Source organism: Molothrus aeneus, chromosome 3 (assembly GCF_037042795.1).
Source record: "Molothrus aeneus isolate 106 chromosome 3, BPBGC_Maene_1.0, whole genome shotgun sequence".
In the NCBI taxonomy this organism is placed as follows: domain Eukaryota; kingdom Metazoa; phylum Chordata; class Aves; order Passeriformes; family Icteridae; genus Molothrus; species Molothrus aeneus.
In genome coordinates this window covers 61,632,319-61,658,718 of record NC_089648.1, presented here as the reverse complement: position 1 = coordinate 61,658,718, position 26,400 = coordinate 61,632,319, and the positions used below count along the sequence as shown (strand labels likewise).

Here is a 26,400-nt window from a genome sequence, read left to right as displayed (position 1 = left end):
TTTGAAGACTCTGGGTTGACATTAGTACCTGGACTTATTGCTAGACAATCAGAAGGTCATAAAGGGCAGAACAAGGATCAAGGCTATTGTGACAGTGGTGGTTTAAGGACAGTGATTTAGATGGGCTGCCCATCACTACAGTCGGTCAGGTTTAATGTCTATATATCAATCCTTTTGATTCAGGTCAGAGAAGTCATATTGAAACCAAGGTAGCAGTGTGTCACAAAGAAATCTGTGCTGTAAATGTCAATGCAGCAGTGGTTTCAAGGATGTTTCAATTAATCTCCTGTGCTTGCTAAAGGTGTGAATTAGGCCTCTTTAGAAAACTCTGAGATGGGCATGTTTTGGTTTTTCAACCCTATGAAGTTTCTAAAAAAAAAGCAGAGAGAGAGATTTTATGGATTGAAAGACAATTTCTGAAATGATTGACTGAGGGCTTACCAAAGATTCATTGACAGCTAAGTATAATTACACAAGGAACTTATTTAAACAAAGATTATTAAAAAGTTGCCATTTTTACATAATACAAAGTGCATACAAAAGAAAAATACAATCCTGTATATGTTGATCTCAGGAAGAATTCAGAATTGAAAACTATTTTCATGCTGTGTCACTCCAAGGTATTAATACTTTTTTTACTGTAAGGTATTTTCTTTCCCAGTGAAGGGAAAAAAAGTCTCAAAATCTCTTGTCTTCATAAAAAGAGCAAGACAACAGGATTTTTTTTGTTCCCATTTCAGATGTTAGGTTAATTTTTTGATCCGTTTTCAGGAATAGCAGAGACAATAATATCAGCTGTATGAGAATTAAAAATATGATTATCCTCACTCTTGCAGTTCTGCAAGTTGTTAGAGTGATCTGTATCCAGAAAAGTAATCTGTAAAACCCATTCAGGGAATCTTTTTCTAAAAGAACTATTCAAATCCAGGGACTTCAGTCTGTCAAGAAAAGCATTGCAAAATTGTCTAATTGTTGTGCCACAGATTTCTTTTTATCTCAGATCTTTCATCAGTTCGTGAGTTTGCTTTTCCTTTTGTTTTGTAAAGTAACATTTTCATTCTTTTCTTGTCTTTTCTCCTTGAAGAATTATACTCATCTACTGTTTGACCTTTTGCCAAAGAGCTTTGTAGTCCATAAACCCTTTTCTCTCCTTCCTACTTTCTCCAGAGTGATGGATCTCTGGGAAATGCATTGCTTCCTTCCCAAGCTATCAGGACTAATCCAGTCAGAGACCCCCATCCTTACTAAGACATAGGGAAGGTGCTGCAGGCATTTAAAGTGGAGCATGCCTCACCCTATTGACAGTCTCTTGGTTTGGCATGTGGGAATGATCATTGATTTTTCTCAAAGTTCTGCCTCTGGCACTGGCTTATGAAACACAGTGCCAAAAGAGACATCATACACATGGCACCTGAACAATTGGGTTATTCTGAATGAAGTAGGATAAATTGATTCTTTCAACTTGTGAATATTTTTTAAAAATTATTTTTGCAACTGGTGCACCTATGACTGCAGCATGTCTGAGAGCCCGTTGTCTGGATTTCCTTTGCCTGAGGTAAAAAAGATGAAGAGCTGGTGTTATGTGGTAACTTAGGGTATTGTGGAGAAACCAGATACACAAGAGGGGCTAGATTCCAACAGAACCTGTCCCCCATGCAAGGTGCAGGGACTGCAGCATAGCATCCTTGATAGAGTGCTTTGCAATCACAGTATTAGCATAAAAAGCACTTTTGGCCAATTACGTTGGAAAGATCTAGTATGTTGAAATTATTAACAGTAGGGAAGTTTAAATAAAGGGGGCATTTGGATTCTTCTTTCTTTTTGTTTAAAGATATGGGGCTTTATCTGTAATAAAATATCTGACCAGAAAAAAATGCTGTTAGCTGTGTGTATTTAAAAACATTTCATGATTTCATACAGCTGCATTTAGAAATATATTCAAAACCAGACTAATAATTTCTGAGCGTCAACCAGAGTAATCACTTATGGATTTTTCTGATTGCAAATTGAAGGTTTTATGTTTACATACAAGTCAGGTTTTGATTTTGGCTTTATTTTTCTGTTATTTAGTCTTGTCATTTGGGCCTTCAGGAAATAGTGTGACATCATGTTTCCAAATGTCAGAGTCAGAGGTATTTTATTTAAGTTGGAGATTTTTGTTTTGCTTTCTTTTGTTTTTTTTTTTTTTTTTTTTTTTTTCTGGGGGTGGGGAGAGATGGGCTTAGGACTTAACTAATTAAAAGTAATTTGTTTTCATGATCTGGATGAAGTGTTTTTGCCAGATGCCTAACATACCTCTGAGATCCAGGCAGAAATTTGTCACATCAACCAGGAAATCCTTATCAAAACAAAGCTTGGATCTCTGGTGGCACTGAGTGTATCGTTTGATAAGTGAGTCCTATTTTCTTGTCTGCACATCAGTCCTTTGTAGCAAAGGGCATTTATTAAGGAAACAGATGGGGAAACATCAGTTATCTTTTGTGCCTTCTGTTTTCTATAAAGGCCAGCAAGACAAGGCAAGCTCAACCAAAATAATTGAAGGCTTCATAGAGTAAGTCAGGGTAGAATAGATTCACTGTAGCTCCAGCAGCACTATAGCTTCTGATTTTAAAAACATGTTCGTCATACAGGTTGGTAAAATAGCTCAAATTTTGAAAAGCCATAGAAATTATCTTTCAAAGGCATTTTGATCAATGATATTGCTTTTACTAATACAAGCTGTTGTGCTATGCATACTTGGAATTGGTATAAGCCATTTCTGAACAAAGATTTTTTTGAAAATTGAGAGCCACAGAGGTGCTGAACCACCAGCTGCAGTTTTTATGGACTTCCGCAGAAATAGTGAACTATTATAAAAATCCTAAGATATCTTTAATCAGAATCATAGATATTAAGAGCAGTATTTTTTGTCCTGGTTTTAAGTTTGTCACAGCCATGTGGTAGGCTGACCTTGGCCATCTGCCATGTGTTCACCCTGTTGTTCTTACTCCCCTTCCTCAACAGAACTGGGACAAAAAAATTAGATGAAAAAGCTTGTGGGCCGGGATAAAGGCAAGGAGATCACTCACCAATTATTGTCAAAGAGAAAAGAGATGCAATTTGGGAAAAAAATTATCTAAATTTATTGCCAATTAAAGTTGATTTGGATGGTGGGAAACAAAAACTACACACTTTACCCTCTGCCTGGCTTTTTTTCCCAGTCTCAACTTCATTCTGTCATTCCCAACTCATCTACCTCTCCACCCTGACTGGTGGATGGGGAGTTGGGGGTTAGGATCAGCCCATGACAATCCTCTTCTGGGAATTCTGTCCAGGCACATGGAACACCTCCTCCTCCCCACCTCCATCCTGGGCCTCAAAGGGCTGTTTCTCACACCTTTTTCCCCTCATTAATTGCTCATGGACTGTGTCCTGCCCATTCCTACACTCACTTCCCCAAGACACTGCCATCGTGTCTGGGGGCCCTCAGCCTTTCCCTAGGATGGGTGAGTGGGAGCCCGCTTAAACTGGCCATGTCTCACACAGAGCAGGTCCCCCACTTCCTGGGCACCTAGCACAGGTTTATAAGTGAAGTGTGAGTTAATTAACTATACTAGAATGAAAACAGTATGAGTTATAGACAATTTCTTTCATCTGATTTTTTTTCATAGCTAGGTTTCATACTTCTCATAACTATGAGGCATTTAATTTTGTTCACTAGTGGGATATTTCTTAATTTATAGTGGTAAGTTAAATAAATTAAAAGGTAATCACCAAAACCTGAGGAATTTCTCATAAAAATTCTCCTGAAGAAAGTATATAGAGAGTGAATAGTACCAGTTTAATATTATTTCTGGGTTTTGCAACAATGTCTGGTTTTGCAACAATGGGATTACAACAGTTTAATCAGATTTAGTGATGAAATGCTGCCCTAGCAGTATTGCAGAGTCACATAAACTTGTGTTAGGCAATATCCCATAAAAGGTGGGGTTCCTCAACTCTACATAGTTTTGCCAGAGAAAGGCAGAACGAGGAGCACAGTGACATGGTGGAACAGCATAAGTTAAGAAACATATTGGAAATGAAAAATATCATGTTAACATATACCATAAGATCATAAATCTCTCTGTGTCTTAACACTTTCTCAAATATTCATGAAAAAAAATTGTGAATTTTTTTCTACAGTGCAGTGTATTGTTTCATATTACTTTGATTCTGTTGAGATATCTGATTATGTTATCCCTCAGACAATATTAATAGCTTGTCTGTTATGGTAGTCGTAATATCTAGATACAAGTGGAATTATGTTTCCCATTGCCTAGATTAATGAACTGAATGGGTAAAAAACCACAGTCAAAACCATGGATTTTTAAGCTCGTATTATACGTGTACATAAGTCACTTTTCTTGCAAATGCTAAGTGTCAGCCTGGTTCAGCTTAAATCCACATTTGCTGCCTTTAAATAGCAGGAAAAGAAGTTGATTCCCTACCTTAGTACTTTCGGTGTCCAGATTTGTGTTGTTATTAATCATTACCTGTTTGCCATTGATAATATTGCTACTTTCCAAGGCAATGAAATTGTTGTATTATTGCCACAATAATGCAGTTTTTCTATAGACTTTTGATACCAACTGCGTTTTCTTTTATCTTTAGTCACTTCTGTTTATGGATTCACAAGAAGAAAGAGCTGGTTTAGAGGTCTCTTAAAATAATCTTTTTTTTCATTTTAATGTTTTTGTACTTCTAAGAAGATATGTATTGTGTAGCATAACAAAATGTAATTTTACAAAGCCAGGGAGTCTAGATCTCTTAGCTACCTGCATTTCAAGGAAACTGTGCAAAGTCCTAGAAAACTCCCTTGTCCAACCAACTTATGAGTTTGTGTTCATTCACTGGATGTTCATTCCTGTTCTCTGGTCCAAGGCAAATAGATTGCTAGTTTAGGCATGAAAAGCTTCAAGTTTATGATTAGTTGTATAGAAAGACTTAAAAGGATGGTTATCTGCAGTGTCTTCTGTGCCTTGCCCCAAACTCATTTCAGTTATGTCTGCCCTTTTCAAAGCAGAACTTGAATTTCTTTCATTTACAGGCAACTATTCATCAGTAACCAAAATTACTGCACTTTCCCACTAGTACCAAATTCACCTTCCCCTTTATAACTTAATAAGGTGTAGCTTTTTTACTGGCCAACATTCAGTGCTTGGTGAGTGGCTCATGAAGCATGCAGTGGAGTTTTCCATCTGCCATTCTTTTCTTCCTATCCAGACTGAATAGAGTATATATTTTCTCTTCAAAATATTGCACTTTAAGCTTGAAAAAGACTTGTGCTCCAGCTTGCATGATGTGGCACTAATCTGCCATATCTGAGCAATATCTTTTCGTTTCAAAATACACTGACTGGTTTGTTCTTATTGCAGTGTCAGTATTGAATGGGGGTGTGTCCTGTTGCAGATGTGTCACCTCTTGGTGCTATGTTAATATGAAGGGACTCATTAAAATAAGGAATTGTTCATATTTTGTATGCTTTTAAAGCTTCAGGAACACCATCAATTTATTGTTAATGTACCTGACAGTCTTGTATTTTTTCATGACATACATTATTAGACCCAGATAATAATATTAGTAACAGATGTTTATTGTAAATGGATAGATGGCTGTCTTCAGGTTCTTGATAACAAAAGAAAAGTGCTACTTAACAGTTGTCTTCAGTGCAAGCAGAGACTGCATACTTCACTGTCAGGTCCATGCTGGTGTATTCAGCTGGGTGATTTTTGGTGGATCTGTAGCCTACTTTTCTCCAAGTCTTTACTCTTAAAATTAAGATAGTGGTGTTTCATGTCCTTTTACATGACTCTTCAGATAAGATGCACAGTTGCAAAATTCCAATTTTATTTAATTATATATGTAGGCTTGCTAACAACCACAGAGGATGTGAACAATTGAAGAGGAATAGCTGAGCAGGATCAGCCCTGCAATACCTATCCCAGGATAGACAAGAGTTACCTGTCACAAAGGATTACTAAATCCAAGCTTGAGGTAGATTTCTTGTAGTCTCAATTTATCCACAAATAAAATGAGTTGCTCCTTAGCTTTGCCCTCCCTCTGTGCCCCCCCTGTATCTTGATGTGCAAGTAAATGGAGCCTTTTACAGTATTATTCAAAAGTTTTGAAATGGTGCTGTTCAACGTCATGGCTATGTATGTGTGCAATAAGCTGAAAATGAAAACAAATCGATGAAGATTTGTAAATAAAGGAAGTGATTTCATTTTATATTCTCCTAATTCTTGGTCTTTCCCATTAGCCACTAGAGAGCAGCTTTCTACAGGACCTGAAAGAGATTACTGTCCTGCAGAGTTCCTGAAATGTAAACAGAGAATGTCTCCAAAATGATCATGTTTGAAAGTCATTTTATAAATACGTTCAGGCAGTATGATTGTAGATCATATTGAGTTTGTTCCTGACCCAATTTAAATCTTAACACTTCAGACTTCATGTGTCTGAAGGCATAATGTTCTGTGACTTAAGCATAAGTATACGTATTCTCATATGCCATCAATGGGCATAATTTTAGTAAGGTTTGTGATTTTCAGTCATGTCATTGCAGTTTAAATTGAAAAAAAAACCCAAAAAACAAAACAAAAAAAAATCCCAATCAAACCCAAACCTGTAAGCTATTTCAAATGGAAAATAAAAAAACCATATTAGATGAGAACAAAAGATCACCTAAGCACAGAAATCTGCCTCAAGCAGCAGCCAGTTGCAGTTGCCTAGTGAACAGTGCAGGACCCTGTAGAGCATGGTCATTCCTTCAATTTACCCTCTCAGCTTTCAGCAGTTGGTAATTATGAGACTTCTTAAACCAAAGGCTGTAGCAAGACCATCATTTTTATCTGCTATCAATGGACTAATTTTCCATGAAATTATCTGCATTTTTTCTGTCTAAAACACAAAAGCCTGTGGAAATATATTTCCCAGGTTCATTATTAACCCTGTAAAAATATATTTCTTTTTTCTTTTCAGCTTGTCTCACTTCATTGCAGCCAACTGCCTCTATGGCTAGTGCTAGAAAAAGTAATAAAACTTGCTCCTTACCTATTTACTTTATGTAATCCTTGATTTTTAAGAGTTTTTCATATTCTCCTAGAGCTCTCTCTTTTCTGACTTCAAGAGTCCTAATTGGTTTTGTCTGTCCTCAGTAGAAATCTTCCACTATTCTGATAATCCCTGTTATATTTCTTTGTACTTTTCCAGCTTTACTGTATCTACTGTTGCAAGTGTGGTGCTCTCTTCAATAGTACGGTTTTCTGTTTCATTGCCCACTCTTTCTTAATGATTTCTGAAATTTGGGGGTTGTTTATCATTAAGCTGACATTTTATGCTAATTTTCTGGAATAATTTTATAATTTCCTGAGTAGTGATTGTTAATTTAGAATCATCCACTGTGTATGGTAAATATTCTTTTCCGTGGAGGTACATAATTTTGCATTTATCAGGACTTTATTTCATTTGTCATTTTGATGCCTACTCATTCACTGTTGTAATATCCTTTCCAGCAATATTCTGGGGATTTACTATTGTCTACCTTGCAGATTTGGATAGACATAAAGTTTCTGCACCTTCCCACATAACTTCCCATTAAAACATACTTCCTTCAAGTGTTCAGTTTTGCTGAAGCTTTATGAAAGTAGTTATACTAGGAAGCTTCAGTCACTGATTCTTTAGATCTTTTAGAAAAAATAGTATTAATTCTCCCATAAAAAATTGCATTAATCATTTTTTTTCCCCAATCTAACCTGTAATCTTCCATACAGGATGAGAAGAAACTGGTCAAATAGTATTTGAGCAAATTTATATCCATCACACTGATTGTTGACAAGAGATTTCTTGGTCTCACCTCTGACTCCTGGCATACTTGTACAAGAGTGGAAGAGAAAGTCCAGTGTATAATAATGCTGAAAGTTAATACTTCCCCTTGAACAGCTTTCACCTTACAGATAAAACAAAATAAAATATTCACAGTTACTTAACTAAGATAGGAACTTAATTATTAGAGAAACTCAATAAAATCTACAGTTCCACACGGCTCCATTTTAAGATCAGGATTTAAATACTGCCTAACTCTGTTACCTTGAAGCTATTTTGTCTGAATCCCATAGGGAATCTGTGGCAGTGGAACAGCATGGACCCCAGTAGTCTATTCCTGGTCTATCATATGTATTGATTAATTTAGTAATAATTATGGTTCTTTTAGATTAAATAGATGGATCATATTCATTTTTTCTTGCTTAGGTGTCTGCACTTAGTCAGAATGGATTTGCCTCTGGAGGCCAACAGTGACACACACTTTTTAATTTAGTATACCAGAAATTTGGTGGAGATTCAATAACTAAAATGTGGATAGAAGCTAGAGTCCTACATTAGGTAGATTGGACTTCACCTCTGCTTTCTAAATAGAAGGTACGATTGGGATGGGCCAGTGGCTTCTTTTCTAAGATAGTATCCTTACAAGAGGAAGGTCTATTTGTTTAGCTCAAAGGGTTTTATAGCCATGTGTGGGGTGAAACCTGCTAGGCAGGGGATGAAGGAAGACTTGCAGCACTCCCCACAGCAGGGAAGACAGTTCTGTCTAGAGGAGAGCAGCTATGCAGGAATTAATGGTTCCCACCTGAGCTTCTCACAAAGAAAAGACATGAACGTCCCTAAAAATATTATTGGTGCTGACAACCATTGTCAGTTCTCAACAGAAATCTGAGAAATATTTGATTAGTTTTCCAGAATAAGAAGTTGTCTTTACCCTAAGGTTTTATTTTTCACCATAATTTACTTTATATCGTGAGATACGTTACTGGAAATTTTGACTCCTGTTTTTTCCTCCTGTATTTTTATCTATTCCTTCTTCTCTCCAATGTAGAATTGCCTGTCAATATCAGGGCATCTTGAATGGGCATTGATCCTTTCTTTCCTTGGCTGAGGTAACAGAGCAGCAGGGGTGAGAGAGGTTGATTCTGCTTCAGTTCCTTTTTCCTGCTTGTAAAGAAGGCAGCTCTCACTAACCAAAGTTCCTTTTCCACATAACTGCATTGTTTTCCAGGGACAGCAGCTTCCCATATCTTCACTGTAAATGGAATTCCAATCAGAATGTCATCAGGCTAGAGGCAAACCACTGGGTAAACCATTACTGCAGTCAAAGCAGTGCCATGCAGCACAACGCAGGAGCCAGCAGGTGCCTCATTCATTGCATAAAGGTGTGCTGTTGCCTTAGCAGAGAAGCAGCAAGCACAATATTATCAGATTATCTTTTCCTTGAGTTAAAAATATTCTCTCTCCAGAGAGGTCACCTATGCCACTAAGAAGTGCTCAGGCATTTGGTGTTATGTAAATGCTATTTTTTTTCCCTATTTTTCCATTAATAATAGGAATTTGCTTCAGAAAAGATGCTGTAGTTACCTTCAAATAATTGTATCAAAATCTGCTGTCTAGCAGGGATTAGAAAGTCATAGTCATCCATCATTTCAAACATTGACTAATACATTTATAGGAAGAAAGGTTAACTGCCAGATTTTTTACAATTTTGTGTAAGGTATCATGCGATATGAAATTAAAGTGAACACTGTTAGCCTTCCCCTCCTAGTGTAATACACACAAAATTGGTCAAAACCAATTATAAACACCTCTTTTTTTGACAAGTCATGACTAGATAGAAGATTTGGGTTTTTTGTAAATTCAAGGCAGTAATTTACTGACAAGATGGGGAATTTAAAAGGCTAGATTTAAGCAGCTAACCCAAAATTGTCAGGTTCGGTTTTGCTTCTGGGATTTGCTGTTGTTTTGGTTTTTTTGGGATTTTGGTGGTTTGGGTTTTTTTATTTTTGCTAGGCACTGTAGAAGGCTCTGGCTCAGTCAATGTAATTTGCCTTTCATAGTCTATCACAAGGCTCATGATTATTTCTTACAACAGAATATTCAGTGCAACAAAATAGTAGATTCTGCTGTGTTGGTTGGGCTGCATTCCAATTCCTGCCTTAGTGATGTTGGCTGCCTTCAGCACTGCCAGCACAATAATTATTGCTGCGTTTTCTAGACCTCATGAAACCAGCAAGGTGATCACCCCCTTGGAACAGCTGGGGATATGAGGTATGGAAAAGTGGAAAGAAATTGCTGCAACTCTGTGCTATCTTGCCAGCAAGTGCCACTTGAATGATGACAGCTATTGGCAGGGATAGGCCTCTGCTGGGGGAGAGCTTGCAGCAGTGCTAGATTATAGCTTTTCCTGCTTCCAAGAGGAGCTGCTGTGGGCACTGAATTAAAGAAAGCAAATTGGGAGGTGGGGAAAACAAAGATTCAAAGGCAAATGCAGAAGAGTAGAGGATAAAATCTGACAAGGAGCCAATTTTTGATTTACTGTATGTGATTGGCTCTCCTTATGAAGAAAAAACCTGCCACAAACACTGTCATGTCAGCCATGCAGGTTTGTTAGGCAGCTTTTCCAGCCTTCCTCACAATGTTAAGGTACCAACTGGTGTCAGAAAATGGATGCTATTCTTTTTTCGATACAGAGAAGTATAATATTTTTGTCAGGTTTTTACCATATGAAAAACAGAAGGACAGTTTAAAAAACCTTATTTTAGTTATTTAGCAAAATTTTCATCATTAACATATCTTCTGAAAATGTGCTGCTGTGCTTGAGTGTATAATTTGGGTAAGCAAATGAGTTTAATCCAGGACACAACACTAGCCTTCAATACACAGAACAAACACCCAGTAAAAATCTGACTTTAGTCTCAAATTTCTGATGTAAATTATTCTCAGACAAATGATTTTGACTACTTTGACTGGTTTTTACTGCTTTGACTGGTTTTGACTTCCCTTTCTTTTGAAACTTTTAATTTTATTCCACATACATTTTTTTCTGGACAATCTACTTGTATGGAAATATATATTTTTTTACACCATTCTCATCATTACTAACACCTAGTAGCTCTATATAATATATCAAACATTCATCTTGTGTGTTTATTCTTTTTGTCAGAGCTTTGCATCTATCCTTTTCCATGTGCCTCACATTTTAACTTCTCTGTATAACAGACTAGGAGAAGAGCTTTGCATCTCACCAAGTTGGAACTTTATTAGTTTTCCCTTTTTCTGTATTTGTTAGTTTTTAAGTTGATAAAGCTTGAAAGCGAATAGACAGTATTTCAGAAAGAATGTACTAAGAGAAGGAAATATTCGTATCCATACATGAATTGGCTACTAAAAAGGAGTTCAGCACACCTAATTAGTACATTACTCATTACAGACTAGCTTTATATTCATTGCATTTGTAATAGGGGCTAGGGAAAAGGACTGATCAGACTGCTTCTTAATTTTATTGGAGTGTTAATGTTGGAAAAGGCTAGAGAATGAGACTATAATCTGTACTGTTTACTTATATTACTGAGGCTGTGTTTCCAGGAGCAGGTGATAGCTTTTTGTATTTTTTCAAATCAGAAAGCTTAGGGTCCCACTCATTAAAACATATTGTTTCATAAAATCAGGAAAAAGCCATCTCTTTGTGTTTTCCTTGAAATATTCAATGGGAGCAGTGTCTGACTGAGTCACTCTGGCTGTCCATGGGAGCTGGAATGACCTAGAGTTTTCCTATAATGACAATTACAGCACAGAGTGCTTGATGTGCTGCCTTTTTTCCCCTTATAATTATGTTCCAAAAAAGATTGAATAAAAATGATTAAATATTGAAATATAATGTAAATTAACCAGTTCAAATCAAAAACTCTCGAGCTGAATTAAGTATTGAACTAGCCTAGAAACCACATTTTCTTTATTAACCAAAAAAAACCCCAAAAAAACCAAAAACCTTGATGCTCTGGATAGAAATGTATGTTTGTAGAACTGGGTTATAGACAGCAATCAGTGTTCCCCAGCTGCCATTGAATTTAAAGGTGCTGATCCTGGGAATTGGGAACACTGGACATCTGGAAGATGAGGTCTGAGACCTTGTGCTTCTCCCTTAGATTCTGTGTAGAGACCAGATAACAAGTCTGACTCTAAGGCAGCCATGTTGCAGAGAAAATGCCTTCATTCCTTCCACAGTACTTGAAGCTCTCTAAGGATGGATGGCTGTATACACAGGTAATAGGCAAAGTTCAGCAGGTAGAAACTTTTCTGTCTATAACTGATGTCAATTATCTTTCTTCCATAAAGTGATCAGCATAGTTTATATATCAGTTTTCAGGTGATGCCAAGGCATGAAAATGTAGCAGGTGCTTCAAATATTCCATGTAGTAATAATGATTACTCCAGTAGAAGCATCTTGAGAGAGATTTCTGTAAGGACAGTAAAGTCAGCATTCTGCTTATCCAGGTTTAGTTGTGGAATGAGAGATTACAAAGGAGCCCTCTCTGCCTTAACAGTTCTGACATGGGCTACTTCACATTCTCTCACCATGTCATTCTCTCTCTTGCTCTGTGGACACTTATATACCTGCATACAAATAAAACCACCAGGACACAACAACTAATGACTCTAGATTGGCTATTTTCATTTGATTTTCACTCTGTTACTAAATGCCTGGTTATTATTATTATGATCAGACTCAGACCTGATGAGATAATGAGTAATCCCTGCCAACTCCACTCAAAATAATTTGGCTAAAGAGGTTTCTTACAGGTGTGCCTTTCCTGCTGAGAACTAGAGACTAATTTTTTGCTGTTGTTATAGGGTAATTTTTTTTTCGGGTATTAAGCCAGAGTTTGTCCTGGACTGAGAATCATACATAGAAGATAGGTTCACTACCTAAACATAGCTGAGATACTTCCTTCTGTAAATTCTGACAGCATTATCACATCTTTCTTGAGTTTACAAATGTAATATAGCATAATATTAACCAGTGTGTAGAAACTAGTTGTATTTTTTTAAATGAAACCAAAATCTACTTTATTGATAAATATCTCCATAAGGAGAGAAACAATTTGAAAGTATTTGATCAGGCTAATCTTTCTGAATGATCTCTGCATGCTTGATTTTGCCTTCAGGCTTTACTGCAGGCCAATTCAGATTATTCAATCATAAATTATTATTAAATCTTAATTCAAAAGCATTTTTACTTGTAGAATTGGCTCTAGCTTTCTCAGCAGTGTCAGTAAAATTGAATTTTGCCACCTTAAAGTGTGGGTGCCAGTGCTTCGATGTTCTTGCTAGAAGGATGTGAACAGGAAAGAGAGAGAGCAAGATTGAGAGAGATGGAGGGAGTAATAAGGGTCAGCCAAAGAGATGGAAGGAAACTCGTACATTGACAGCGTTTACAGTAATTCCCAGTGATGGCCACTAACCCATCAGTCACGATCCCGCCTTTGGCCACAGTCACAGCTAGCCTTCTTGTTACACCTTCTTGCTGGTATTTGGCAGCTGAGGATTTTGTGCTACAACATTATCTTGGTTTTAAGGTAAAACAGAACCTCGTGACTTGACCCAATTATCAGTTTGAGAGCAAACCACTTTTATGCACCTTTCCCTGTGTTTGGTGGCATGCAAATATGTCATATTAAATAACTCGCAAATTGTTATTACAAGTGTTCATGAGCAGGAAATAAAATATACTACAGGGATTAAAACTTAGCACCTGTTGCTAAAGTTCATCCTGTAGCTGAACTACTAACTTATTGAGAGTCTCATAGGTAGAAGAGTTTCCATGAGATGGATTTTTTAAATTTTCTTTCAGACACACAAAAAGAATGTGTTCTGACACATCTCTAATTCTTGCTACTGGTGGCCAGCCAGAAACAAGAAACTCTGTTCTCTTAAAGCATACACATATGCACACACACACACACACAAAATTTGCTGTACCCCGATTTTAATATTTGTGCTCTAAATTGTGTCATGAACTTAAGTCTCTAACCCATCTAAGCAAGTCTTTGGAATCGAGTGTGCGTTTGTATACAAAACTTAGAAACAAATAAATTAACTGAAATGCTCTGCTGGTTTCAAGAGTATTGGAATGTTATATGCCTCACAAATTCTGGATTTTTGTTGTTGTTTTAAATATTAGTAAAAGTGAATTTGGTTTTGTACAGTAAAAACTACAGCCATTTGAGGCACAATTATCTCTACAATGCTGTGTAGATATGCTTCTCACTACTCCATAACAGCAAACCTACTGCAGAAAACTTGTACTTGTCATTTTTTTATTATTGCTGTGCTCAGTTAGGGAAGGCAGCAGCTAAGACTAAGAATGCACTCTGTACCTGAGGAGAGGTTTGTTGTCCTTAGTAGGTCACAGCAGAATCCACTTATACAAAATATGATGCAGGAATGTGGTCCTACACAGGATTTTTAAAAACTATGATTAGCTTCTTATCGAGAGTGGTGAAGGCCTATTCCTTTTCTCAGAAACATCAAATGGATTAAGGATGGTGGCTTAGTATTATATATGTGATTCCTTTGAGGAACGAATGGACAAGTGGAAACTAATTCCTTCTTGATTTTAACTCGAATTACCTGTTCTTGCTATGGTCTTGATGGTTTATATTAGATGCACCAAGAACACCATTGTGTCCACAGGTCTTCACAGCATTTAATTTCAGTGTTGCCTTTTTTGCCTTTCTTCTTACCAAAAAAGAAAAAAAAAATATTGTTTTTATCTACCCTGCTGTCTTACAGTAAAGAACTTGACTTACATGCGCATGCACGCTTGCAGATGTGTATGTGTATTTCACATAGATTTGACTTTCAAAATATTAATCTGTTTTTCTGCTGGGTGACTGTGGAGAATTTTCTGAGTAACTGGGCTCTCTATCTCAGGATACTATCTGAAGTTTTGATGAAAAATTAAATGAACCTCTCTAAGGAATGGCACAAATAAATGCATTCTGCCTCAAAATGATGGAAGTGCTGGAGGAGTGTTAGCTGGGGATATTGTACTCATGCAGGCAGGCTTTAGCATTAGAAATCGTTCATAAGCTAAAGGCCCAAAAATACTTGTGTTTAGTTGACTCTTTTTAATTTTCTATGCCATAGAGCAAGAACTGAAAGTATTTTAAAAACTTAAAAGCTAACACAAAAACAGAAGGGAATTATTAGATGGTGTGGGCTGAGGGGACTTAATGACTTAGCGATTAGAGCTTAATTTCCTTAGCTCATTCTTAGTGTGAGCCATTCAATGATATAAACCATGGTTGTTTAATTCTCCTGCACTGTAATTTAAGCTAATACTCTTCTTCCTTCGGATTTTGCTGAGAGCCTGTTAGCACCATTCAGCCAGCTGTGTGACCCTGCCCCAGCCCTGACATGCTGAGCGCCTGTGTGCTGTGTTTGCTGTCCAAGGACCTTGGCTGGCAGGGGCTGTACATATCCTCTTGTGTGTCTCTGCCTATGTAAACTTTAATTTATATAAGTGCAAAGTTTAGATTCTGTATCATTGTAAAGTAGTGGTGGTTGTAGTAGTAGTAGTTTCTTCAGTCGTGGTTGAGTTTCTTCTCAAGGAGCTTTCTGAGCAAAGGCACTTAGTCATTTTCTATTTTGGAGTTTGTGTTATAAATCATCTTTTGACTGGTTTCTTCTTTATGGCTCCTGTCTGAAATTCTAGTCCAATCATATACTTTAGGAATCATCTCCAAATGTTTTTCATTTTCCTCTGGAAATTCAGTTCATAGATCCCTCAAGGTCAGTAACACTGTTAATCTATTAACAACAACCAGCCTCTGACAAGAATCTGGAAATAGTTTTTGAGCTATGCCAATTTGGCACTATATGGGTTCATTTTATTTTCTATTTATTTTTACAATAGTTTGCCCGAGTCTGGAAAAAATAATGTGTTAGTAAAATAGTCCCCTTTATTTAAAGTCTTCTATAATTTTATCAGTGAATACGTGCAATAATCTGCCTAAGAAGACAATGTGGTGAGTGATTATTTTCTAACATTAGAACCTGACTGTCCATAATCCTACATTCTGAGTTCACTGCATTATTATCGTGGAATTGAATTAAAACATATTTTTCTTTTTCAACCATATTATACTTTTTCATCCAAAACAACCTTTTTTACTTTTTGCTTTTCTCAATTTAAACTCTTTCCCTGCATCATGGAATCGCAGGATGGTTTAGGTTGGAAAGGACCTTAAAGATTATCTAGTTCCAACACCCCTATCATGGGCAGGGACATTTTGCACTAGACCACATTTCTCAAAGCCCCACCCAACATGGTCTTGAACAGCTTCAGAGACTGAGGAGTCCACAACGGCTCTGGGCAACCTGTTCCAATACCTTGCCACTCTCACAAGAAAGGGTTTCTTAGAGTTCCTAATATCTAATCTAAATCTACCCTCTTTCAGCTTAAAGCCATTTCCCCTTGTCATGTCATTACCTGCCCTTGTTAAAAAAATCCCTCTCCAGGTTTCTTGTAAGCCCCTCTTTGCTAGTGGGAGGCTGCTCTAAGGCCTCCCTGAAGCCTTCTCTTCTCCAGGCTGAAGAGTCCCAGCTCTCTCAGCCTGTCTTCAGAGGAGAGGTGTCCAGCCCTGTGACCAACTTAGTGGCCTCAGTTGACCAGTTGACATCTTTCTTGTATTGAGGACCCCAGAGCTGGATGCAGCACTCCAGCTGGAGTCTCACCAGAGCAGAGTAGAAGGACAGAATCCCTTCCCTCACCCTGCAGGCCATACTGTTTTTTGATGCAGCCTAGGATGGGGTAGGCTTTCTGGACTTCAAGTGCACTTTGCCAGCTTGTGTTTTGCTTCTTGTCCACAAACAACCCCAAGTCTGTCTACCCAGGGCTGCTCTCAATGCACTCTCTGCACAGCCTGGATTTGGGCTTGGAATTGCCCGAATGAATCCAGGTGGAAGACCTTGCACTTGGCCTTGTTGAACTTTATGAGGTTCACACAAATGGACCTCTGAAGCCTGTCCAGGTCCCTCTGGATGACATCCCTTCCCTCCAGTGTGTCACCTGCACCACACAGCTTGGTGGCATCAGCAAACTCACTAAAGGTGCGCGAAACCCCAGTGCCCATGTCAATAACAGAAATGTTAAAAGTGCCAATACCAACCCCTGAGGAGGAAGAAAGAAAATTCCTTGACTTTAAAGATTAATATTTCTTGTTAGTTCTTTCCTTTATCTCCGTAATATCCTTGAAACAACATTAAACATTGAAGCTAGCAGGTATGATTTCAAGAAGTGCAGTTGTTTAACCAAAAATTTTGAAGTAAAGGGATAAAATGCTTTCAAAATCACATCTATATTTTCTCTTGCTATGTAAGGAAATCCCTTATGATTCTGACATCTGTGTAAGAGGAGCAAGCTACATAATACTATTTTTAATAGTCTTTGTTATTACTTTGTCCTACTTTCTACTTTTCTCCTTTTGGAAACACGGTGAGATTTTTTAGAAAATAACTCATGTAGAAAGTCTGTATTATATTTTCGTTTGTTTGTGGATAAGTTTTAGTGTCTCTTCACCTTCATCTCTTCAGGAAGTGGAAATAAAGATCTAGTTCTGTCCTATAATTTCCATTTCATAAATCCACAATGCACCTTGCCATGTTAGTGTGATCTTCTAAGGAAGAGTTGCATTTCTACAGCATTTCATCTGTACACACCTGACAGAGTGCTGCCATTTCACATATCCAGCAGCTCCTGCACACAGCTGATTCCTTGAAGTGATGTGAGAAAATTTAATAGCAATTCTGCCTATGACAAATGAGAGGTAGATATACATAGACAGAAGTGGTGCAGACTTGTCCTTTTCTTCTGTATTTACCCCCTGTCTTGTGTGCCCTGCTGTTTGGTATTTACTCACCTCAAGTTCAACATGGCCCCAAAATCTGAGTGGTTGCTTAGTACTGAAGGAATTACTAGCAATGGGAAAAAACAAAGAGTACGTTGATGTATGAAAAGAAAATATTCTCACAGAATAGCCATTTATCCAATGCAGTCCCACAAGGAAGTTTTGGTGGAACTGCATCTTTCACCAAGACAAGCAAAACAAAACATGTTGATGCATGGTAGCACAGTTTCATTTTTGACTAGAAGTCGTGTCAGGAATATGAAGTTTTCTACTTTTTATACAATTAATTAGCATGCTGCAATTTTCCTCTGTAATTGGCATACTTAACTGGATGATCTCCTGCTGTTTGAATGATTTGCAGCTTCCCATGTATTGTTTTTTGCTTGCTGAATCTCTACTGTTACTAAACTAAAAGCAGTGTAGTGAACAGTCTGTACTCTTTTTGCTACTGCTTTGCTCCTCTCATTTACTCTTTATCTGATGAAAATAAGAGCTCTGTGCTCAGAGGGATAATTTTCCCTTTGTTACCTGTTTAACAGCACTTAGGTTAACAGGTCTTTTGCTGATACACCTAACAGACCTCACACTGACCTATGTAATACTGCTTCATGCCACATGTTGGCCTTTTTTAATATAAATTACTGTGTCTGTAGTCAAGGAAATATTTCTTAATGATAAACTTAGAAGCACAGGCAATCTGAGTTTTCATGAAGTTCCTAATACAGCTTGACCTTCCTTTTGTTTCTTCTTCATTCCATTGTCACCATTAGACACATCTTGGGATTCTGGGAACTCTTCTGTGACTTTCCTCTGCTAGGGAGAGTTGTAGGATAGCGCAAATAGTTCAGAAACATTTTGGATCATGTAGGAACATAATTTCGTTCAATAAATATGTAAAATAAAATGGTAGTCAAAATACTAAGACTGGTTATAAGAAGGATGAGTTGTTTGAAAGAAGTCTTTGTTGAAAAGAGAAATTCAGTGTTTGACCTGAAACCTGAACACTCAAATTTGAAATTACATGGCTGGCAAACTTTCCTAGGATTATTTTGGCAGTCTCCATCTCAAAGTTCAACAAATGTCAGTACATAGCATATAATTAACAGCCTTTTTACATTTGCAATGCTGATGTGAATGTAGGATGTCTTTTAATGAAAAGTTTTCTTATTTAATTTCAAAAAGAAAGTGTTCATGTGATAGTGGACTGTGGCATGAAAATTGAAAAATTCTCCCATAGCTGTACCATACAAAAGCAGTAGTTAATTACTCATTTAGTACTTGATCTAAAAGGTGTTATTTTTTAAATTAACAGAGTGGTTGGCACATAAACCTAATTCAGTTCATACACAGCATAACATAAACTCAGTAAATAGTTACCTGTTATTTAATGAAACTTAATCAAGAAACAACCACCTGTTCTGTTTTTCTTTCTCTTCCTTTCTTGCTCTTTCTTCTTTTTTTTTGAGTGTGTGGTGTCTACATCGCTGTTATTTTAATTATTAATAATAATAATTTAATTTTTAAATTTTATTTTCATTATTCACATTTTTGTGAAATTTATCAATTCACCATTAAAGTTAATGAAATTGTTGGAATGCTGTCAAAGAAACTTCCTGATCTTTCTGTCTAAATATACTTCACCATTACATTGCCTTCTAATATTAACATAAATATTATTTTTGTCCAAACATGTCATTCTACCTATGGATTGAGCTACAGTACTGTATTTTTACATAATGTTAGAACACCATTTAAAGGACATCTGCTATTGGAATTGTGAAAATATTTCTACTGATACTGTTAGGAAAGCATTTTTTTCTAATATCTGACCTGTCTGTTTGGAATGATATTAAACATCAGACTGGGATGGGATTGTTCCACAATTGATTTTTAATATTATTTTATATTATTTATCTAGAGTCTTGGTGAAGTTTATACTTCAGCTGATGTTTCTGACAATGGAAGAATGTAAAGTAGAGTCATTATCAGTAGAACCAGATCAAAAAGTTGCATGTATTTGGTTACAGGTAAAAGCCCAGTGACAGAATAGCTGGAGTAGAAAGAAGAGATAAAAATCAAAATGCAGTGAAATTGTGGAAGAGACTGGACCAGGCTAAAGGATGGTGTTGTAAATGGAAACAGTGTAGATGAGAAGATGTCATAAACCTATCACGTTTTCAGCACTATACCCTAAAACATTGTAATAAAAACATTGATAAAAGCACTGATACCCTAAAACATTTGCTGTTGTATGTAAGAGTGATTTGTGTTTCTCCTCCTGCAAACATACCATTCTAGGTGAACAGTTTTGTATCTTGGTAGAATATACCTCAGTAACCAGTGAGAAGTGCAGCTTTCATTGAAACTAGAAGTTGAAGCATTTCAAAGTCATCTTATTTTACTGCTGACAAGTATTTTTTTAACTCAGAGCAATTGTCTTGGATATGGGAAGGGGAAACACCTCTATATATGATTTCTGGTTTGTTCTAATCTATTTATGCTTTTGCTTTTTAATCATAGGTTTCTGTGCTCGAGAGGCAGATATTTGACTTCCTTGGTTATCAGTGGGCACCCATCCTCGCAAATTTTATACACATTATTATAGTCATTCTTGGCTTATTTGGAACCATCCAGTATAGACCTCGTTACATAACAGGAGTGAGTATTTCATTTCATTTACTTACTTTGATGTGCATGTGGGGGAAAAAAAAAAACCTAAACAGAAAAACACTCCAAACTGCATCATTCTTAAAGCAAATAGAAATCTTATTTTAGTTTAATTTTCTTCTGTAGCATTTTGACATTTACTTACTTCACTTTTGGGACACCTGCAATAATCAACTGGTAACAGTCTCCAAAATTTAAAAGTCAATATGGTCATTAAGTGCATGACAATATGAACTTTCAAGTGGAGTCAGCTTAAGGAATTACAATGTCTTCAGTATTAGGGGAATTTAGAGCTAGTCTAAATGTTAGCTGTAACTTTCCTAGATACACTGGACCTCCCCAACAGAGGCGTGATTCATTATAGTTACTCATTATTGTTATTAACTTCTGTTGCTAGAGTGCTTATCTGTTATGTACATGCCTCCTAGAATTTATAATCCAACCTGAAGTGAGGTATGATGTTATGGTAAGAAATAATGGACTGAGGGCTCCAATATGAAAATAAGGATTTGGACCTTAATTAACATTTTTAATCCATTTCTTTCCTTATTCAGCTACCCCTTATACACAGACTTAGTATGTCTGTACTCTCTGGCACAATGCAGTATTAATTAAATTCTCTTTTCATACTCTGGGTTTTTGGAGTTTTTGCCATTTGTACTTCTACAAAGAGAAAACAATAGCAACTCTGAAAATCATCATTCAGAATACCTTTTGTTAGATTTTCATAACAATCTTTAATTACTGTCAAAATTGATTATTAATTCATGTAAAGCTTGTATACATTTGAGAGACAGGAGTTGAAAAATTTGCCCATACACAGCCATATTTTCATGTCAGATGAAAACAAGGGGATCTTAGAATGATAGAATGGTTTGCATTGGAAGCAAGCTTAAAGATCACCTGGTTCCAGGCTGGCAGGGGCACCTTTCAGTAGGCCAGATTGTTTTAAACTCCACTCCAACCTACTCTTGAGCCCCTTCTGAGAATGAGGAATCCACAACTTCTCTGGAAAATGTTTTCTAGTGTCTCACCAGCCTCACAGTGAAGAGGATTTCCTAATATCTAATCTAAACCTATTCACAGTTTGCTCTTTCAGTTTAAAGTCTTTACCCCTTGTCTCTGTTAACTCCACTGAATCTGTACCTCTTCTGCAAAGTCCCTCTCTTAACTGTTCCCTCATACACCAGTAGTCACTCAGAATAAAGAAAAATTTTGCTTCTACCCCAGTGCTACCATCCATATTACATTACTGTGATGCTGGGAGAAATACATTAACATTTGTGTCTGTGTTTCTGTCTCTGTGATCTCCTGTATGCAGAAAATTTGTATCCACATGTGTGATGCCTTTATGCATGCACACAATTTAATATATTCCAAAAAATTTACTATCAACATTGATGAGTATGTGGAAAGCCTTAAATATTTAGTTTTCCTTCAAGTTACAAAACTGGCAGTCATTTGAACTGGAGTCTCCTTTCTTTTCTGGGACTCTGACCAGTACAAGAGACTTGAAAATAAAAATGCAAAATTCAATCTGTTAAAGAAAAAGGGTTAAATGTTCCATCCCAAGACTATTCTGTGGCATAAAACAAAGCATGGGCACAAATTGGATAACTGAGCTAAACAAAAAATTATATTTAAATGGCCTGCTACTATGATAAGTGAATTGTGAATGGGGAAGAGCACCAACTTTATAAATTGAGTGTATTCACATGAGTTTCTGAATGATGTGGTTGTGCAACACTGTTCTAACTAATTTTCGCACACATCTTTCTTAGAGCTCACCCCAACTGTGGAGCCCATCTGGCTTTGTGAGTTTGCCTCTCTGCATCATCTCATTGATTTGGATTGAACCAATCTAATATCCAACTGTCTTGTTTTGAGTTTATAAAAGACACCTGAATATGCCAGTTATCATAGACTGTTTGAATAAGAAGACAATAATAAAAATCTCATCCTTTATTTAGTTGAATCAACAGAGGAGCTCTGTGGCCCACAGTAAAACAAAGACATGAACCTCTTAGAGCAGGTCCAGAGGAGGACCATGAAAACAGTCAGTGGGGTAGAACATCTATCCTCAAGAGGCAGGCTGGGAGAGTTGGAATTGTTCAGGCTGGAGAAGGGAAAGCTCTGGGCAAACATTATTGTAGCTTTTCAATATATGAAGGGGACTTACTTACAAGATAGACAGAGAAGGTCTTTTCACCAGGGCCTGTAGTGACAGAAAAAGGAACAATAGGCCCAAGCTGAAAGAAGGCAGGGTTAGATTGAACATAAGGAAGAAAATATTTACAATGAGGCTGGCTAGACACTGGAACAGATCAGAGAATTTGTGTATGCCCAATCCTTGGGAGTGTTCAAGGCCATGTTGGATAGGACTTTGAAAAACCAAATCTAGAGAAAAATATCCATGCCAATGGCAGGGGACTAAACGGTTTTTAAAGGTCCCTTCCAAGCTTGTACCTGGTCACATTAAGTCTGTGAGAAAAGGATAGATTATTAGTGGTACTTTACTTAACATGTAATTGCTGCTATACATGTGAAAAAAAAAACCAAACAAAAAAACAAAGAGAAAGAGGCAATTACCTTATGTCTCTGCTTCTTGCAGCATCATCAGTCTGCCAAGCCATTAGGCCCCAGAGAGTACAGTTGAGCTAATCTATGTCTTTTTAAAGACTAGATATGGTCAATTGCTCAGCACACCTAGTGGGATCTACTTAATGTCTTATATGACAAGTATCCCTGACTCTCCCAATTCAGGTTTGGAATATTTCTGTTTTAAATTGAAATTTATTATCTTCCTTTCTTAAAAAAATGTTTAAAGTAGCACATGAAGATGTGCAGCAATTAATCTCCCATATGTAGATACCAGGATACTATCCAACAACTGTAATCATGCCATGGGAAATTGTAAAGCCTCTGAGCTACCTTTCTGAATTTTAAAGACAGTCTCCATATGGTGAATTATTTGGCCAGGATTTTTGGGGAGAAAACATTTCAGATGACTATTTTGCTAAATCTTGTTAAGAGAACCAATTTTCAGGTAAAACAGTTATAATAAAAGGATTCTTATGCTTAACATTTTTAATAAGTGAGTTCTGGCATTAATACACCTTATTGACATAATTTGATTTTTCTTCCAGGTAATGGTTTTATTTATAATAAGAAAGTCTGTGTACTCAAGCTCAGCACAGAAATTGTTAAAAAATATATTTTCACAGAATCCCATAGTGGGTGAGGTTAGAAGGAGTCATTTGAACTGGAGTTTCAATGATCCACAGTGGATCATCTGGTCCAACTTCCCTGCTCAAGCAGGGTCATCCTAGAGCTCATGGCACAGCATTGCATCCAGATGATTTTTGAATTTCTCCAAAAAGGGAGACTCTGCAACCTCTCTGAGCAACTTGTTCTACTGCTCATTCATCTGCACAATAAACAAGTTTTTCCTCTTATTTTACTTCTGCCTTCTTTATAACGGTTAGGGGAAAAATTATGTGTAAAACCATTTAACAAAAAGGATGATGAAATTAAATAGAATAGTCATTGTGCATTCTTGTCAGCCTGCAAGACACAAAATTTTGAAGTCTGTGAAGTCAGACTCCTACCTGAATCTGCTCTCTGTAAAAGGTTTTCTTAGGAAGTACTTCTCCATTCTGAGACAAACCAGTGTTTCTGCTTAATTGTACTTACTGTGTTGCAACTGAGATGTAGACATTTATTTATAGAAGGAGGCACACAGACATTACTTCTCTGCTCTACACAAGTTTTCAGAGCAAATGATAATTTGCGAACATAAGCAATAATTTTCTGCATAATCATTTTGAGCTAATGCCCAATAATATTATAAGTACAATTAAGTAAATGACCTTGAACATTTTAGTAGTAGCTCTGTCTGGTGGCTGTCACAGGAGGCTGGGAATCAAGATTCTGCTTCTGTTTCAAGCTGTGCCATTGGAAAGATGACTTGTTTGTTCAAGTTTGTTCAAGCACACATAATAATATTCTTCAGTTTCTTCTTTGATTCAGTAGTTTGTCATGGATAAAAATGAATGGGAAAATTTTTCTGTTGTTTTTAGAATCATAGAACCATACAATGTGCTGAGTTGGAATGAACTCTTCAGCATCATTGAGTTCAATTTCTGGCCCTGCACAAGACACCCCAAGATTCACACCATGTGCCTGAGAGCATTGTCCAAATGCTTCCTGAACTCAGACAGGCTGGTGCTGTGACCACTTCCCTGGGGAGCCTGTTGCAGTGTTCAACCACCCTGTGGGTGAAAAACCTTTTTCTGATATCCAGCCTGAACTTCCCCTGTCTCAGCTTTGTGCCATTTCACTAAGTCCTGTCACAGGTCACCAGAGAGAAGAGATCAATGCCTTTCCCTCCACTCCTCCTTGTGAGGATACTGAAAACCAAAATGAGGTCTCCCCTCAGGTTCCTCTTTTCTAGGCTGAACAAACCAAGTGACCTCAGCTCCTCTTCATAAGGGACTACAGACCCTTCCCCATCCTTCTACTGTTCCTTTGGATGTTCTTTAATAACTCAATATCTCTTTTATATTGTGCTGCCCAAAACTGCGCACAGGGTTCAAGGTGAGGCTGCCCAGCTCAGAGCAGAGCAGGACCATCCCCTCCCTTGCCCAGCTGGTGATGCTGTGCCTGATGCCCCCCAGGACACGCTTGGCTATCCTGGCTGCCAGGCCACTGCTGACTCATGCTCAGCTTGCCATTGAACCAGGACCCCCAGGTCCCTTTCCATGGGGCTGCTCTACAGCTTCTCCTTCTCCAGTCTGTGCACACAACCAGGGTTGCCCCATTCCAAGCACAGAATCTGGAACTTGCCCTTGTTAAATTTCATATGGCTGGTGATTGCCCATTTCTCTAATTTGTCAAAGTCTCTCTACAGGGCCTCTCTGCCCTTGAGGGAGTTGATGGCTCCTCCATCAACCTAAGTTTGGTGTCCTTGCCAAACTTAGTATTTCATTGTGTCCTTCATCCAAGTCATAAATGAAGATATTGAAGAGCACAGAGTTGAGGATGGAGCTTAGTGAAGGACATCAGCCTGATGTCACCCCATTCACTATAATCCCTTGTGCCCAACTCTTGAGTGTGTTGCTCACCCATCACATAACACAATTATCTAGCTGTGAACTTGATGCTTTGCCCAGAAGGTTTCTGTGGGAGACAGTATCAAAATCTTTGCTGAAGTCCAAAAAGAATCCATTTCCTTGCATTTCTAGATTAATGAGATGGATTACCCTGTTGTAGAAGGAAATTAGGTTTGATAAGCAGGATTTTCCCTTCATGAAGCCACGCTGGCTGTGACTGATGACTGTGTTGTTCTCCAAGCATTTTTCAATATCTCCCAGAATAATATTTTCCATTATTTTAACAGATACTGAAGTGAGACTGACAGACAAGTAGTTTCCAGGGTCCTCCTTCTTGCCATTTTGAAAATTGGGACTATGTTAACTAGCTTACAGTCAACTGGAAGTCAACCTCTCTGGATTCCCAAGACCACTCAAAAATCATCCAGAGAGGCTTTGAGGTGTCATCAGCTAGCTCTTTGAGGAATCTGGATTAATCTCATCAGGCCCTATAGATTACAGAAATATTCATTTCTGTATTTCAATGTATTTAATGAATAAATTATTTCTATTACTCACATAGATTTCTGATAATTTTATTTTTAATGTAAGTAACAAAACAGTTAGCTATTATATCTACTATATTTCAGAGAAGACCAGCCCCTTAGACTTCTATTTCTGGCACAAATGGGCTTGAAAAAACAATTTCCTGCACCTATCACTAATTCCAGCAACCAAATGATTAAATTTTAGGAAATTCTGTCATTCTATTTACTAAAATCTTTGCTGAATGTGAGCTAGAAGGCAAGCTGAAGAAGACTGAAGTAAATCCACTTAAAACTGGAAATGTTACTTGTATGAAACATCTTTCATTATCCATGCTGTTC

At 37.3% G+C, this 26,400-nt stretch overlaps 1 protein-coding gene across 2 annotated transcripts in view; it reads left to right on the top strand.

The window, feature by feature from the left end:
• Positions 1–26,400, top strand: part of NKAIN2 (sodium/potassium transporting ATPase interacting 2) — a 533,456-nt gene that overhangs the window by 221,965 nt on the left and 285,091 nt on the right. For both annotated transcript variants that reach the window (XM_066547060.1, XM_066547061.1), the window contains exon 2: positions 20,277–20,414. In XM_066547060.1, the coding sequence (XP_066403157.1) occupies positions 20,277–20,414 (138 nt within the window). The remainder of the gene's footprint in view (positions 1–20,276; positions 20,415–26,400) is intronic.